Source organism: Gigantopelta aegis, chromosome 1 (assembly GCF_016097555.1).
Source record: "Gigantopelta aegis isolate Gae_Host chromosome 1, Gae_host_genome, whole genome shotgun sequence".
NCBI lineage: Eukaryota > Metazoa > Mollusca > Gastropoda > Neomphalida > Peltospiridae > Gigantopelta > Gigantopelta aegis.
In genome coordinates this window covers 24,891,721-24,906,092 of record NC_054699.1, presented here as the reverse complement: position 1 = coordinate 24,906,092, position 14,372 = coordinate 24,891,721, and the positions used below count along the sequence as shown (strand labels likewise).

Below are 14,372 nucleotides of genomic sequence, written 5' to 3'. Positions count from 1 at the left end.
TGTTTTATTAATTTCTGAATGGACAATGATCGGTAGCGATCTCCGTTCTTATATTCAATTAAGGTTCAAGCACGCTATCCAGGGCACACACACACACACACACACACACACACACACACACCTGGGTTATCTGGGCTGTCTGTCCAGAACAGTGGGATAGTCATTAGTTGTTAGTGGTTACTGAGAGGGATGTGAACCCACAGGTGGGACTTTAAAATTGGCGCTATGCAATTTTTGTGACCACCTACCTATTGCCAAACTGAATACGACTATTAAATTGCGTACAATATAGAACTGGCCTGGTGCTTATAACATTTTTAGTCTAGAGTCGAGACTCTAATAGAGTCTGAGACACTAACAGTGATAGAAATAAGCAGATTGGGTTTTTTACTAGTCCACCGGACAAATACATCTAGAAATGTACTTGTCTGCCAATATTTTTCACTTGTCCAAATAAATGGTTTATTTTATTAAATTATCAGGATGATGTTTGTGATTACTAAAAATGAAACTGCACTGAACATGTCCACTGGACAACCACCGAGGCACATGTGCTTGTCGAACAGACTTTCACTTGTCGGGATAAACGGACAAGTGCTTATTTCGAACACTTGACTAATGTCATGACAATGCCATACAAATTGTATGCGTGTGACGTCATTAGAGATTCATTCTGGACTCTAAACGTTGTATAAGCACAGGCCCAGGTATGGCTGACTTACGTGAATGTATGCATGTGTAGTCTACTGTGTATGCATGTATGATTTGTATATTATTTATTATTCATGTACATAATGTGTTCGATATTTTTAGGTACAGCAATAATATAGAACTCTATATGTTTACATACGCTACAGTATTTATATATTTTACCGTTATGCATGTACATAATGATACATAGTTTTCCATTTACCCTTTATAATAAATATTTAATTAGCATATATTGGTTTTCTTTTGTTTTCTCCGTGTGAATGTGTGCGTCTCTCTCTCTCTCTCTCTCTCTCTCTCTCTCTCTCTCTCTCTCTCTCTCTCTCTCTCTCTCTCTCTTTCCTTCCTTGTGTGTATGTGCGCGCGCGCGTGTGTGTGTGTCTGAACATTAAGATGATTCGACAATTTCCGTAAACAGTCGTCATTCGAAAACACTGATCTCTTGATTTCAAGAGGCGGATCTAGGGGGTGTTGGCAGGAGCCCGCCCCCCTAAGGTTTGTGACACTTATTATATTTTATTATATATTAATTTCACCCCCCTCCAAACCTCCCCCAAAGTTCCCTTGGCATTCCGCCTCATGTCATTGGGGGCCCCTAAATGGATTTATTTTTGATCCGCCACTGGTTTTGGTTGATTCATCCTCACTATATTTGAAAATAGGGGACTTACATTACTAAATAACATGAAGTGACCCATAATTTATCGAAATTTACACCCTTCTCCCTTTCCTGGTGAGGCAGGAAGGACTTTTTCTTCTTCATATTCAAACTTCAAATGTTAATGATTTCCTAATTATTGGAATTTAACAATATAATACTATAGTCCTTCCCGCAGGGAACGCTTTTTTATACTATGTTTTTTTTTTTTGGGGGGGGGGGGGGGGGGGGGGGGGTCACTTCTGAGCCATTGTTTTCTAAATTGCACACAAATATAGTTTGTTTTGTTTTTTGTTATTTTCAAAACACTTTTACGTTATTTCTTACGTCAAACCAAACATTTTTGTTGGAGGATGGGACGAACTATAGATGTGTTCTTTTCAATCATGGATGCTCCCATGTTCACGTAACGAGCGTAACGATTGGTTATCACAGCAGCTGGCATGTCTGGGAAATTGCGTAGGTCCTATATAAGACTAGGAAATTCCATAGACATGTCCTATATAAGACTAGGAAGTGACGTAAGCTCTGTATAATACTAGGAAATTGCGTAAGCCCCTATATAAGACTAGGAAATTGCATAGGTCCTATATAAGACTAGAAAATTACGTAATCCCTACGTAATTTGTGTAAGCCCCTATATAACACTAGGAAATTGCGTAGGTCCTATATAAGACTAGGACATTTTGCGTAAGACCCTATAAGATTAAAGGGACATACCCTAGTTTTTAAACACTAAGGCATATGTTTGACTATTAGAGCCGTTTTTGATAACTGAAATCATACTTTAGTTAGATTTTATTGTTTAGATTATCCACTTCCGTATATTCAAAGTGTTTTTGGTCATCCTGGTGTTTTTAATATCACAAAATGCATTTCTCTTATTTTAAAAAACGGACGTGCGTCTGAGAAGTAACAGTTATGGAGTCGAGTTTTATTCTATTTTTAGAGGGTATTTCACCTTTTCAAAGTCACAGACTCATGTTTCACTCAATTGTAACTTTATTCAAATGTGTTACAGGTTTGTAAATTAACTAAACTTAGTGTGCATTCCCGTGGGCTGAAACTAAGGTCTGTCCCTTTAAGAATAGATATGTTGCTGCTAATCGGTAGACGTGGTCTAGGTGGCAGTAACAGGTTTCTTCTTTTACTCTACATCAGTAAATTAGACTACGCTATATATACATGTTATAGCCGCAGTTTAAAATTTTGAAGCGCGACCAATGTTTTTTTCCTATCAAGTATGGCCAACATGTAAGCCAACACGAGTTATCCTCCCTGCCCCCGACGTCTGTCGTTGAAAGTATTGCAGTCCCCCAGCTTAAAACAAAATCAATATAATATGACATCCCTACCCCCACCTCACCCCACCCCTGCATCTGTCATCTCTGACGTTTATGAGATCCATTTTAATTTTAAAGAATTAAAAACAAACAGTAACAGGCACGGCTGAAGCGAGTAGATATTGGGGGGGGGGGGGGGGGGGGGGGCAAAGCGGCAAAGGGCCCGAGTTTCTACGGGGAATTTACCTACCAATAATAAGATTTACTACCGGTAATATTTACCCCCCACCCCCCAAAAAAAAAATAATAATAATAATTAAAAACAAATAAAAACAATAATAAAATAATAATAATAATAATACAAAAAGTAATAGGCCTAATAAAAGAAAGAAAAAAATGAGTAAAGATTAGGAAACAAGTATCAGATCGACTACAAACACATTTTGTATATAGGCCTACAGGCATTGAAAAAGAAAAGAAAAAGAAAAAGAAGAAAATTCTATAGTCCCCTTTTAATAAACGACAAAATATTAAGCTGTGATGGCCGAGTGGTTAAGGCGTTGGACTCGAAATCCAATGGGATATTCCCGCGTAGGTTCAAATCCTACTCACAGCGATGTTTTTTTGTTTTTATTATTAATATTATTTTTTAATACAAATTTATCCTCTCCACCTCTCCCCCACCTCTACAATAATGTTTGCTAATAATATCAATAATTTATGGGATTTTTTTTTTTTTTATGTTTTAAAGTAATATATATTTTTTAACTCCAATTTACGTGTAGATGATCAATTCTAGGTCAAACAAAGAAGATCTAACAAAGTTTTATATTCAGATTAGTCCCTTTAAATAAATAAAAAAAAATACCAAGCTGTGATGGCCGAGTGGTTAAGGCGTTGGACTCGAAATCCAATGGGATATTCCCGCGTAGGTTCAAATCCTAATCACCGCGATGTTTTTTTGTTTTTATTATTAATATTATTTTTTAATACATATTTATCCTCCCCACCTCTCCCCCACCTCTACAATAATGTTTGCTAATAATATCAATAATTTATGGGATTTTTTTTGTTTTGTTATGTTTTAAAGTAATATATTTTTTTTAATTCCACTTTACCAATTTACGTGTAGGTGGTCAATTATAGGTGAAACAAAGAAGATCTAACAAAGTTTTACATTCAGATTACGGTAGTCCCTTTCAATAAATTAAAAAATACCAAGCTGTGATGGCCGAGTGGTTAAGGCGTTGGACTCGAAATCCAATGGGATATTCCCGCGTAGGTTCAAATCCTAATCACAGGATGTCAACAATTTAAAAAATTTAATACAAATTTATCCTCCCCACCTCTACAACAAAATTTGTTTTATTTAACGACGCCACTAGAGCCACATTGATTTTTTATCTTATCATCGGCTATTGGACGTCAAACATATGTTCATGTTGACACTGGGTGTTTTTTTACAGGAAACCCGCTGTTGCCACATAGGCTACTCTTTTACGACAGGCAGCAAGGGATCTTTTATTTGCGCTTCCCACAAGCAGGATAGCACAAACCATGGCCTTTGTTGAACCAGTTATGGATCACTGGTCGGTGCAAGTGGTTTACACCTACCTATCGAGCCTTGCGGAGCACTCACTCAGGGTTTGAAGTCGATATCTGGATTAAAAATCCCATGCCTCGACTGGGATCCGAACCTAGTACCTACCATCCTGTAGACCGATGGCCTAACCACGACGCCACCGAGGCCTGTCCCTCTACAATAACGTTTGCTAATAATATCAATAATTTATGGGATTTTTTTAAAAGTAATATATTATTTTAAATCCCACTTCACCAATTTACGTGTAGGTGGTCAATTCTGAAGTAAAAAAAGAAAAGAAAAGAAAAAAAAAAGAGCTCCGTTTAAGAAAGAAAGAAATGTTTTAGTTAACGACGCACTCAACACATTTTATTAACGGTTATATGGCGTCAGACATATTTTTAAGGACCACGCAGATATTCAGAGAGGAAACCCGCTGTCGCCACTTCATGGGCTACTCTTTTCGATTAGCAGCCAGGGATCTTTTATATGCACCATCCCACAGACAGGGTAGTACATATCACGGCCTTTGATATACCAGTCGTGGTGCACTGGCTGGAACGAGAAATAGCCCAATGAGCCCACCGACGGGATCGATCCCAGACCGACCGACCGACCGACCACTGGGCTACGTCCCACCCCCTCCGTTTAAGTTAATCGCTAGTAAAATAAAGGGCGAAACAAAGAAGATCTAACCAAGTTCTATATTTAGATTAGTCCCTTTAAATAAATAACAAAATACCAAGCTGTGATGGCCGAGTGGTTAAGGCGTTGGACTCGAAATCCAATGGGATATTCCCGCGTAGGTTCAAATCCTACTCACAGCGATGTTTTTATTTTATTTTTTCTTCTTATTATTTTTTTAATACAAATTTATCCTCCCCACCTCTTCCCCCCCACCCCACCCCCCCACCTCTACAATAATGTTTGCTAATAATACCAATAATTTATGGGATTTTTGTTTTGTTTTGTTTTGTTTTAAAGTAATATATATATTTTTTATTCCACTTTACCAATTTACGTGTAGATGATCAATTCTAGGTCAAACAAAGAAGATCTAACAAAGTTTTATAATGAGATTGGTCCCTTTCAATAAATAAAAAAATACCAAGCTGTGATGGCCGAGTGGTTAAGGCGTTGGAAGGACTTCCGGTTTGGGTTTTGTCGATGGAGGACATGTTTCTCTTCGGCTCCCGTTTTTGAAAGTTTTGAAAAGTTTTTTTTATTATTGATTAGGTGTTTGATTTGTTTTGTTTTGTTTTTTTTGTTGTTTTTTTAAACCTGTGAAGATGAATGTGAGTGGAGATATGGAGACGGACGAAGTGAAGAACGTGATTTACAAGGAGTGCACGGTCGTCGTTGATGTTGGTGACAATAGAAAGATGGCGGCTGGTGACTTGATAAAATTTCTTAATGAGCAGGTTGGTGATGTGATCCATGCGTGTGTACCGAAGGGACCTGACAGGTATGAAGTGACTGTGGATGATGTTGTGCAGTGGAGGATTATTTCAGATAATGATTCCTTAGAACTGAATGGCATGAAAATGAAGGCGAGATTGTTACATTCGGACAGTGTTGTTGTTTCCTTTTTGCACTTCCCAGCATATATTTCGGACGAAGAGATAGAGGAAAGATTGACATCGATGAACACTGAGTTAATAACACCTATTTACAGGAGGTTCTACAAGGGTACACGCCTTGCGGATGGAACAAGGTACGTACGTGTTAAATTTCCACCTGACGTAGAGAGTTTACCTTATTCGATGAAATTTAACACTGTCGAAGGTGGTTTTTTTCGTGTTTTACATGACAATCAAATAAAGGTGTGCTTATAACTGTATGTCTGATAGCCATGTGATTCGGGATTGCCCGAATATCATTTGTCATTTATGCAAAGATAAGGGACATTTCGCCAGAAATTGTAAGAAAACCTTTGTGTGACAAATTAATGTGGAAATACGGAGGATGCCTGTGTATGCTGTGTGAATGACAACAAAAGCGAGCATGAGGACGACAGTGACAGTTTTAGTGAAGGTGTAATGCATGAAGAAACTCGGGCAAGCCAGACAATGAGGGATAACCAAGCTGAGGGGAGAAATGCTCATAACCATGCAACACCGAGTTTGAGAACTGACAACCAGCACGCAAACTGTAATGTGGAGGAATTGGATGTACATTCGAAGGGAGTGAAAGCAGCTGAAATATGTGACAAGGACGCGAACACCATGACAACTGACAACTTTCAACTGCGAAAGTTGCGGCGTCGGTCAGTTGATTAAACGCCCAGCAAATGACTCGATTCGTCGCGTTGTGCTAACCAGAAAACAAAAGAGACAAGCTGTCCGTGCAAAAGGTGTGGAAGAGAGTGAATGAATGAAGAATGAACGTAAGAAAGTGGTTAAATTTATAAATGTTAACATGTGCTATTTAATGACTTTATGTTACAATACACTTAATTATCATTTAGATTTTTGTCTTTAAATGCTAATAGATTGAATGGGATTGATTAATGAAATATAGTTTTTGTAATTATTTAAAAGTAAATACGCGTTAGTGTTCCTTTTTCTGCATAAAAATGTTTTTGCTTTTTTATTTTATTTTACACTTGTATAAATGGATGGCAATGTCAGTTTTAAAACAGAAGGTGTGTGTATATATTTGATATAATAATATTTAAAGATTGTTTAACTATTATTTTTATTTGGGGGGGGGGGGGGGAATGAGGGGTGTGTGTGTGTGTGTTTAATAGCTGTCATACTAAAGCACAATTTGTTTTTAAGATGTGCAAAAAGTATTTATTATGTTATGAATATTTTTATAGTTTGGCATTACACGTATGACTGTGTGAGTCAAGGGAGTGTGTGTGTGTCTGTGTGAGTTTTTTTTTAATGTTTTTTTTTATATTTATATTGTTATACATGCATGTGTGCTATATTAATATGTTGATGTTCTGAATAAAAAGATGTACAAAAAAAAAAGGCGTTGGACTCGAAATCCAGTGGGATATTCCCGCGTAAGTTCAAATCCTACTCACAGCGAAGTAATTTGTTTGTTTTTTTGGATACAAATTTATCCTCCCCACCTCTCCAATAATGTTTGCTAATAATAATCAATAATTTATGGGATTTTTAAAAAGTAATATTTTTAAATCCCACTTCGCCAATTTACGTGTAGGTGGTAAAGAAAAGTAAAAAGGAGTTCCGTTTAAGTTACTCTCTAGTAGAATAAGGGGTGAAACAAAGAAGTCCCAACAAAGTTCTATATTTAGATTAGTCCCATTCAATAAATAGCAAAATACCAAGCTGTGATGGCCGAGTGGTTAAGGCGTTACACTCGAAATCCAATGGAATATTCCCGCGTAGGTTCAAATCCTACTCACAGAGAAGTTTAAAATTGATTACAACAAATCAATACTCCCCTCCCCCTCCATTTTCCTTGTTACAATTTTTGTTTGCTAATATTAATATTTTATGGGGTTTTGTTGTTTCAAGTAATAATTTTGTAAATACCACTTCACCATCTTATGTATACGTGGACAGTTCTGGGGAAGTGGGTGGGGGTACGGAACTACGGTTTCAGTTTTTAAAAAAGTAGTTTGTTTTGTTTAACGACACCTCCGCCTCCGTTTCAGTTTACCCATCATCGGTTATTTGATGTAAAAAATATTCAAGAGGAAACCCGCTACATTTATCCATTTATAGCCAGATCTTTCATACCAACATTCCACAGACAAAACAGCATATATCACGGCTTTTGATATATCAGTCGCGGTGCACGGACTGGAACGAGATATAGCCCAATGGACTCACCAACGGGGGTTGATCCTAGACCGACTGCGTATCAGGTGAGCTCTTTACCACAGGGCTACGTGCCTCCCCGGCTCGCTTTGTATGGAAGAAGGAAATGTTTTATTTAACGACGCACTAAACACATTTTATTTACGGTTATATGACGTCATACATATGGTTGAGGACCACACAGATATTGAAAGACGAAACCCGCTGTCGCCACTTCATGGGCTACTCTTTTTCGATTAGAAGCAAGGGATCGTTTATATGCACCATCCCATAGACAGGATAGTACATACATGTTTCCATTTATAGCCAGATATCTTTCATACGCAACATTCCACAGACAAAACAGCATATACCACGGCTTTTGATATATCAATCGTGGTGCACTGGCTGGAACGAGATATAGCCCAATGGGCCCACTGACGGCGCTTTGTACGAGTCAAAAACGGACAATGAACTCTGGGTTGAGGACAATTTTATTGTGATATTGCAAAACAAATCATCACAGCATGCTTCTGTACGTAAGAGAATCGACCATGGGACTTGCTCGTTTATTTTTACCTATGACGCATGTGCAGGGGGCTGGGGGGGGGGGGGGGGGGGGGCGCAGATGTCAGATAGCCCCTCAAATCGAAGTTGTTGTTTTTTCTGGGGAGCAGGACTAGTCGCCTACATCCTAGAACCTTCGCTTGCAACAGTAGTAAAACCCCTCTCCCCACACCCCTGCACATGTGCCTGTAGCAAACTATCCAACCAGACATTATATTTGTCATTAGATAAAACCGGTCCATACTTTTTACAACCACAGATACGTGTACATAAAAATGGAAAATTAACACATTTTATTATGACATTAATTTGCTCAAAAACTTTTATTATGACATTAATTTGCTCAAAAACTTTAATTTCCATCTTCCATACACTCCAACCATGACCATCCCTCCCCCCCAAAACAAAAACAAACAGAAAAGGAACCCCTCAGATAAAAAGAAGAAGAAAAGATACAACAAATTCCCAAAGACAAAAACCCCTCCCCCCAAAACACCTAATCAAATAACAACACAAAAACGCCAATAAAATAACAAAACAAGGTACATGTATATCATGTTTTCTGGTCGTGTGCGCGCGTGTGTGTTATTTGTTGACTAAAGAAAACCCTAAACCACGCAATGTTTGCCCTACTAATGGAGCTAGAAAGAAATGCCTCGTCTACAATACACTTTTTCGGTGTCGCCGATAGTTGCAAAAAAATATAGTAAACAAATTTCAATTAAATTCTTTTTGAAAAACCCCCAACATACATTGAGATAAAACATTCATAGATGTAACTATATACTCAACAACGAAAGTTTAGCTAATGTTAAAAGAAATGACATAACATTTATAAATTAACCTATTTTTATTAATTAGTGTTCCCATCTGAAATGTTTACCATTTACAAACAACATAAACTCAGCAACCTTTGCCTTAACACAACAGGAGGACCTGGTTTTCTTTTAAGTTCATTCAATCATGGCAAATTTAGACGTCATAAAAGATATTTGCTAAACTTTCGTTGTTGAGTATATAAACCCGAGGCCTAATTCACAAAGGTCTCGTAGGCTCTGTTAAACAAAGCATCCTTTTTGAACGTCGTTTAGCACTGCACTGCGAGATCGCAAAGTTGCGAGAGTTTAGTGAATTTGGCCCCGAGTTTCATTATTGTAGGACTTAGTTTATGAGAAATGGTGCGAATCATGAAAGATTGATGTTGAACTAAATAAAAAAGCTGTCACGCCGTTTGAAAAGTAATACCTGTATTTGTTCTGTTTACCCATGCGCGTGCTGTAACCTCACCGTGGTGCAGGGGTGTAACATTCTCTTTGAGAATGGCCAATACAGCACAAATTGAAATTTTGAGTAAAAGTCAGTATCTATCTGTGATATTTGTATTTTTGCACAGTTCTTTACACTGTTTTTATTTAAATCTTGAATTTTTATATTGATGTTGATCATCATTTTATTTGTTTGCATTTACCATAGTTTGACACCCAATAGCCGATGTATATTTCGTGCTGGGGTGTCGTTAAACATTCATTCATTCATTCATTGTCCTGTTTACCAAACTACTTCGACCCTAGAAATAAATGCAGACATACCCAATGAACAGTGGTGAAATAAGCTTGAAAATGAGACTGTTTAACACTGGCGAGATTGATTGAGTGGATAAATGAATGAATGAACAAAAGTCAAACAACACACATCAAGAACAGTCACATCACTTATGAATTATAAAGTGATATAATTGCTGATAATTTAGAAGTATCAACAATTACAATCTCTTTTTAAGCATCAAACAAACATAAGTAAGCGAAAATGAAAGTATGCAAAAATATCCAAGGACACCGAAGCATGATAACAGAAATTATCATCGATATATTTGTGTCGCATTCTGAAACATTTGCGACATCAATATACCCAATGGTCGATTCTCTTGCAGCTATATGTAACATTTGGTGAAATATTTAAAAAGTTTTTGCAATAAAATAATTGTGTGTACAACAACACAAATATCGGGTAACCATCGTTTGTATGGGATTTGTGGTCACGGGCGTATGGGGACCTTTGATTTAGGGGGGCTGGAGGGGTTGATTTGTCGTACGCCCATCTTTGTGGTGCTATAAAATGACACCTATGTGATAAATTAATATTAAGACTACAATAATATGATTTTTGGCTATCCACCTCGCCACCAAAAACCCCCCCAACAAATTCTGGACAACCGTTAAAACATAATATTTGGCCAAATTTACGAAGCCCGTTTTTTTCTTCTAAAAACGCAGGTGTGCAATCATTATAAATACACGTAGATAGATGCGTGTCAGTAACAAAACAAAAACAGTCTTTGTTAATTTAGCCCATATTGTTGTTGATAACGTGACCAACTGATAACAGCTGACCTATTCATTCAATTCTGTGACTTGAAACATTAATTAATTTCAGGTCCCTGAGAACATAAACCTTGCTTAAACTGTTTATGGATTAGGTAAAAAAATATTTTCCAGATAAAACATTTCATTTTGCGTAACCCATTACAACCATCAATATGTTCTAAATTTAAATCAGCTATGTCAAAGCTGAAATAATGTCAGTTCCCGCCAAAATTCACATGCACTTGTGAGCGCTCAGCCCCCTGATGATACCTCTGTGGTGAATTTTACTTGAAGAACAAAAACAATGTATTTTTAGTTTACATTGAACATAAGACAGTGTACACTCAGCTGATATTCTATGGGTGGTGTGAAGAGGGAAGGGGAGGAGAGGACAGGGAAGTGCAGAAGGGAGGGAAGGGAAGGGTAGAAGAGGGAAGGGAAGGAAAGGAAAGGAAAGGGAAGTGCAGAAGGGAGGGAAGAGAAGGGTAGAAGGAGGAAGGAAAGGAGAGGACAGGGAAGTGCAGAAGGGAGGGAAGGGAAGGGTAGAAGAAGGGTAAAACAGTTTGGCAAACATGCTGCTAATCAACTTGAGGCACTTACATCAAACAAAATATACTAGGACTAAAACGTTTAGCAATTTGCTAGATGTGCTTAAATAAAAGAAAATTAACAAGTTTTAACTAAATCCATCATTTGTCAGCATACAACAGGACATTTTCAATACAAACTGAAATGCATACAAACTGTCACGTCAATGAATGTATGTACCATACTTTTAAAAAGTACAATGCAGAAGTAGCAAATTGCTGAACTGTTTTGTTTTAGTATCCTATAGTGGAACATGACTAAGAATATTTACCTTACAAACATCTTGATTTACATATGACTAACAAGTGGAACATGACTAAGAATATTTACCTTACAAACATCTTGATTTACATATGACTAACAATTGTCGAAATGCAATATAAGCACTGATAACAATTCAGTATGGTCCAATATACAGTGCTTATAAAACTTAGTCTACACTCGAATCAGGGCCTGTATTTATAAAACTTATAGTCTACACTCGAATCAGGGCCTGTGCTTATAAAACTTATAGTCTAGACTCGAATCAGGGCCTGTGCTTATAAAACTTATAGTCTACACTCGAATCAGGGCCTGTGCTTATAAAACTTATAGTCTACACTCGAATCAGGGCCTGTATTTATAAAACTTATAGTCTACACTCGAATCAGGGCCTGTGCTTATAAAACGTATAGTCTACACTCGAACCAGGGCCTGTATTTATAAAACTTATAGTCTAGACTCGAATCTCTAATAGAAAGAAAGAAATGTTTTATTTAACGACACACATTTTATTTATGGTTATATGGCGTCAGACAAAATGGTTAAGGACCACACAGATATTTAGAGAGGAAACCCGCCGTCGCCACTTCATGGGCTACTCTTTTTCGATTAGCAGCAAGGGATCTTTTATATGCGCCATCCCACAGACAGGATAACACATACCACAGCCTTTGATATACCAGACCGACCATGCATCGAGTGGGCACTCAAATCTCGAATAGTGTCACACGCATACAATATGCATGATGTTGCCATGACGTTTAAAGTCTCAAGCGAATGCTTTACCACTGGGCTACGTTTCTGCCAACCTTTAGCTATTAATCAAGAGCTCACAACCAGGACCAGTGCTTATAAAACTTTATAATCTAGGTTCTAATCGTTATTGACGCCACACACATACAATTTGTATGGCTTTGTTATCACATTCAAGTCTGAAACTCCATTAGAATCTTAGGGGGTGGGGCGGGATGTAGCCCAGTGGTATAGTGCTCGCTTGATGCGCAGTCAGTTTGGGATAGATCCCCGTCGATGGGCCCCATTAGGCTATTTCTTGTCACAGCCAGTGCACCACGAATGGTATATCAAAGGCCATGGTATGTGCTATCCTGTCTGTGGGATGGTGTATATAAAAGATCCCTTGCTACTAATGGAAAAAATATAGCAGGTTTCCTCTCTATGACTGTGTCAAAAACAACCATATGTTTGACACCTAATAGCAAATGATTAATAAATCAATGTGCTCTAGTGGTGTCGTTAAACAAAAACAAACTATTAGTCTTGAGTCAAAACACAAATTTTTATAAGCAAGGGGCCTGAAGTGATTATATCCACTTATACTCCACTTTTTTTCCCATTCTTTCAGTGCAGTTTTTTTTTGGAGGACCTACATGTAATAGATTGATGAGCAATATAATTTGAATAAATACCAATTTTCCTGTTCTTTTTTAATCTTTTAAATGTTAAAACTTCAACGTAGTCAATGGCGTGTTCAGGAGACCAAAGGACCGCGAACAGTTTGACTGGTACCATCCTCTTCTATCACATCACATATTTCTAAAATTCGGTGGGAAAACCAGTTTAGTGAGCGATCACGATCGCCTGCCCTCTTGAATGGATCCTAGTTCTGCCTTTTCAGCCCTCAAAATTATCCCTCACAAAAAGAGAGTTTGTTGCGTCAACTATCACACACCTAAAAATATTATTTATAATTATTTCAGCTAAAAATGAAATATTTCACATCTGCATCAGGTGAAGTCCTGAGTTATATTGAAAAAAAACACCTTAAAAACCCCCATATATTAATCACCATCGGCAACACACATTAAAAACAACTCGCACAACACTACAGAAATGGGTTACTATAAACAGTGGTTTGTGTACAATACGTATTATATAAAATGGAATGAGATAAAAGATACACACACAGAAAACACACACATAAAAAAACCCCATTGTATTCAGCAGATCCTGGGTTCCACACACACATACGGTGACACGCACAGTCAGTTAAAAAGCACCTGCTGCACTCAGTATCATGTACACTAAAAAATGTCTATGAATTTTCCTAAAAACCACAGTCTTCAAAATGGCCGATATCCTGATGGGAATTTCGCCAGCAGCAAGTTTTCAAAATGTCGGGCACAATGATCCCAGCCTAAATGTAGACACGCCTGTAAAGAATACAAAGCGAAACATTTATATATGAACTGTTAGGTGTTTTTGGGGTTTTTTTTGCAAATTTATCAATATATACTCTTAAAAACCAGTAGGGGAACCTGAAATATTAATGTTAATATCAACTATTAGACCGAACATACGTTTTGACCACAGACATCCTAGTAAAGAACATTCAGGTCTGTTTATCAACACACCAAAACACATTCAATAGTTTGCACGTGCATTACGCAGTTGTACGGTACACACGCATGGGGTGTCATTCTCGATTTTGACAATTTCCAGAAAGGTCTATTAATCACTGTGGAACATTATTTCTGTCAATCTTTTTCATTCTGTTGATCATACAGCTGTTACTGTTTTGTTTTTAGTAAAAAAAATTGTTTGAATTTGCGATTTACTGACAAAAAA

The 14,372-nt window shown here is 37.4% G+C and overlaps 1 protein-coding gene, 1 long non-coding RNA gene and 5 other non-coding genes across 7 annotated transcripts in view; 5 read left to right on the top strand and 2 right to left on the bottom strand.

Moving 5' to 3' along the window:
• The first annotated feature begins 3,183 nt into the window (after window positions 1-3,183).
• Trnas-cga lies at window positions 3,184-3,265 on the top strand. The gene has a single exon. It is a non-coding gene; the product is annotated as a tRNA-Ser (tRNA).
• Window positions 3,266-3,520: 255 nt separating this feature from the next.
• Window positions 3,521-3,602, top strand: Trnas-cga. The gene has a single exon. It is a non-coding gene; the product is annotated as a tRNA-Ser (tRNA).
• A 268-nt stretch (window positions 3,603-3,870) lies between these two features.
• Window positions 3,871-3,952, top strand: Trnas-cga. The gene has a single exon. It is a non-coding gene; the product is annotated as a tRNA-Ser (tRNA).
• Window positions 3,953-4,976: 1,024 nt separating this feature from the next.
• Trnas-cga lies at window positions 4,977-5,058 on the top strand. The gene has a single exon. It is a non-coding gene; the product is annotated as a tRNA-Ser (tRNA).
• Window positions 5,059-7,532: 2,474 nt separating this feature from the next.
• Window positions 7,533-7,614, top strand: Trnas-cga. The gene has a single exon. It is a non-coding gene; the product is annotated as a tRNA-Ser (tRNA).
• A 3,628-nt stretch (window positions 7,615-11,242) lies between these two features.
• Window positions 11,243-12,863, bottom strand: LOC121372689. Its single transcript, XR_005957966.1, has 2 exons — window positions 11,856-12,863; window positions 11,243-11,796 (listed from the first exon to the last, which is right to left on the bottom strand). It is a non-coding gene; the product is annotated as an uncharacterized LOC121372689 (long non-coding RNA).
• A 201-nt stretch (window positions 12,864-13,064) lies between these two features.
• Window positions 13,065-14,372, bottom strand: part of LOC121372682 (tripeptidyl-peptidase 2-like) — a 42,162-nt gene continuing 40,854 nt past the window's right edge. The window contains exon 29 of the mRNA XM_041499136.1: window positions 13,065-13,957. Within this exon, the coding sequence (XP_041355070.1) occupies window positions 13,868-13,957 (90 nt within the window). The 3' untranslated portion in view covers window positions 13,065-13,867. The remainder of the gene's footprint in view (window positions 13,958-14,372) is intronic.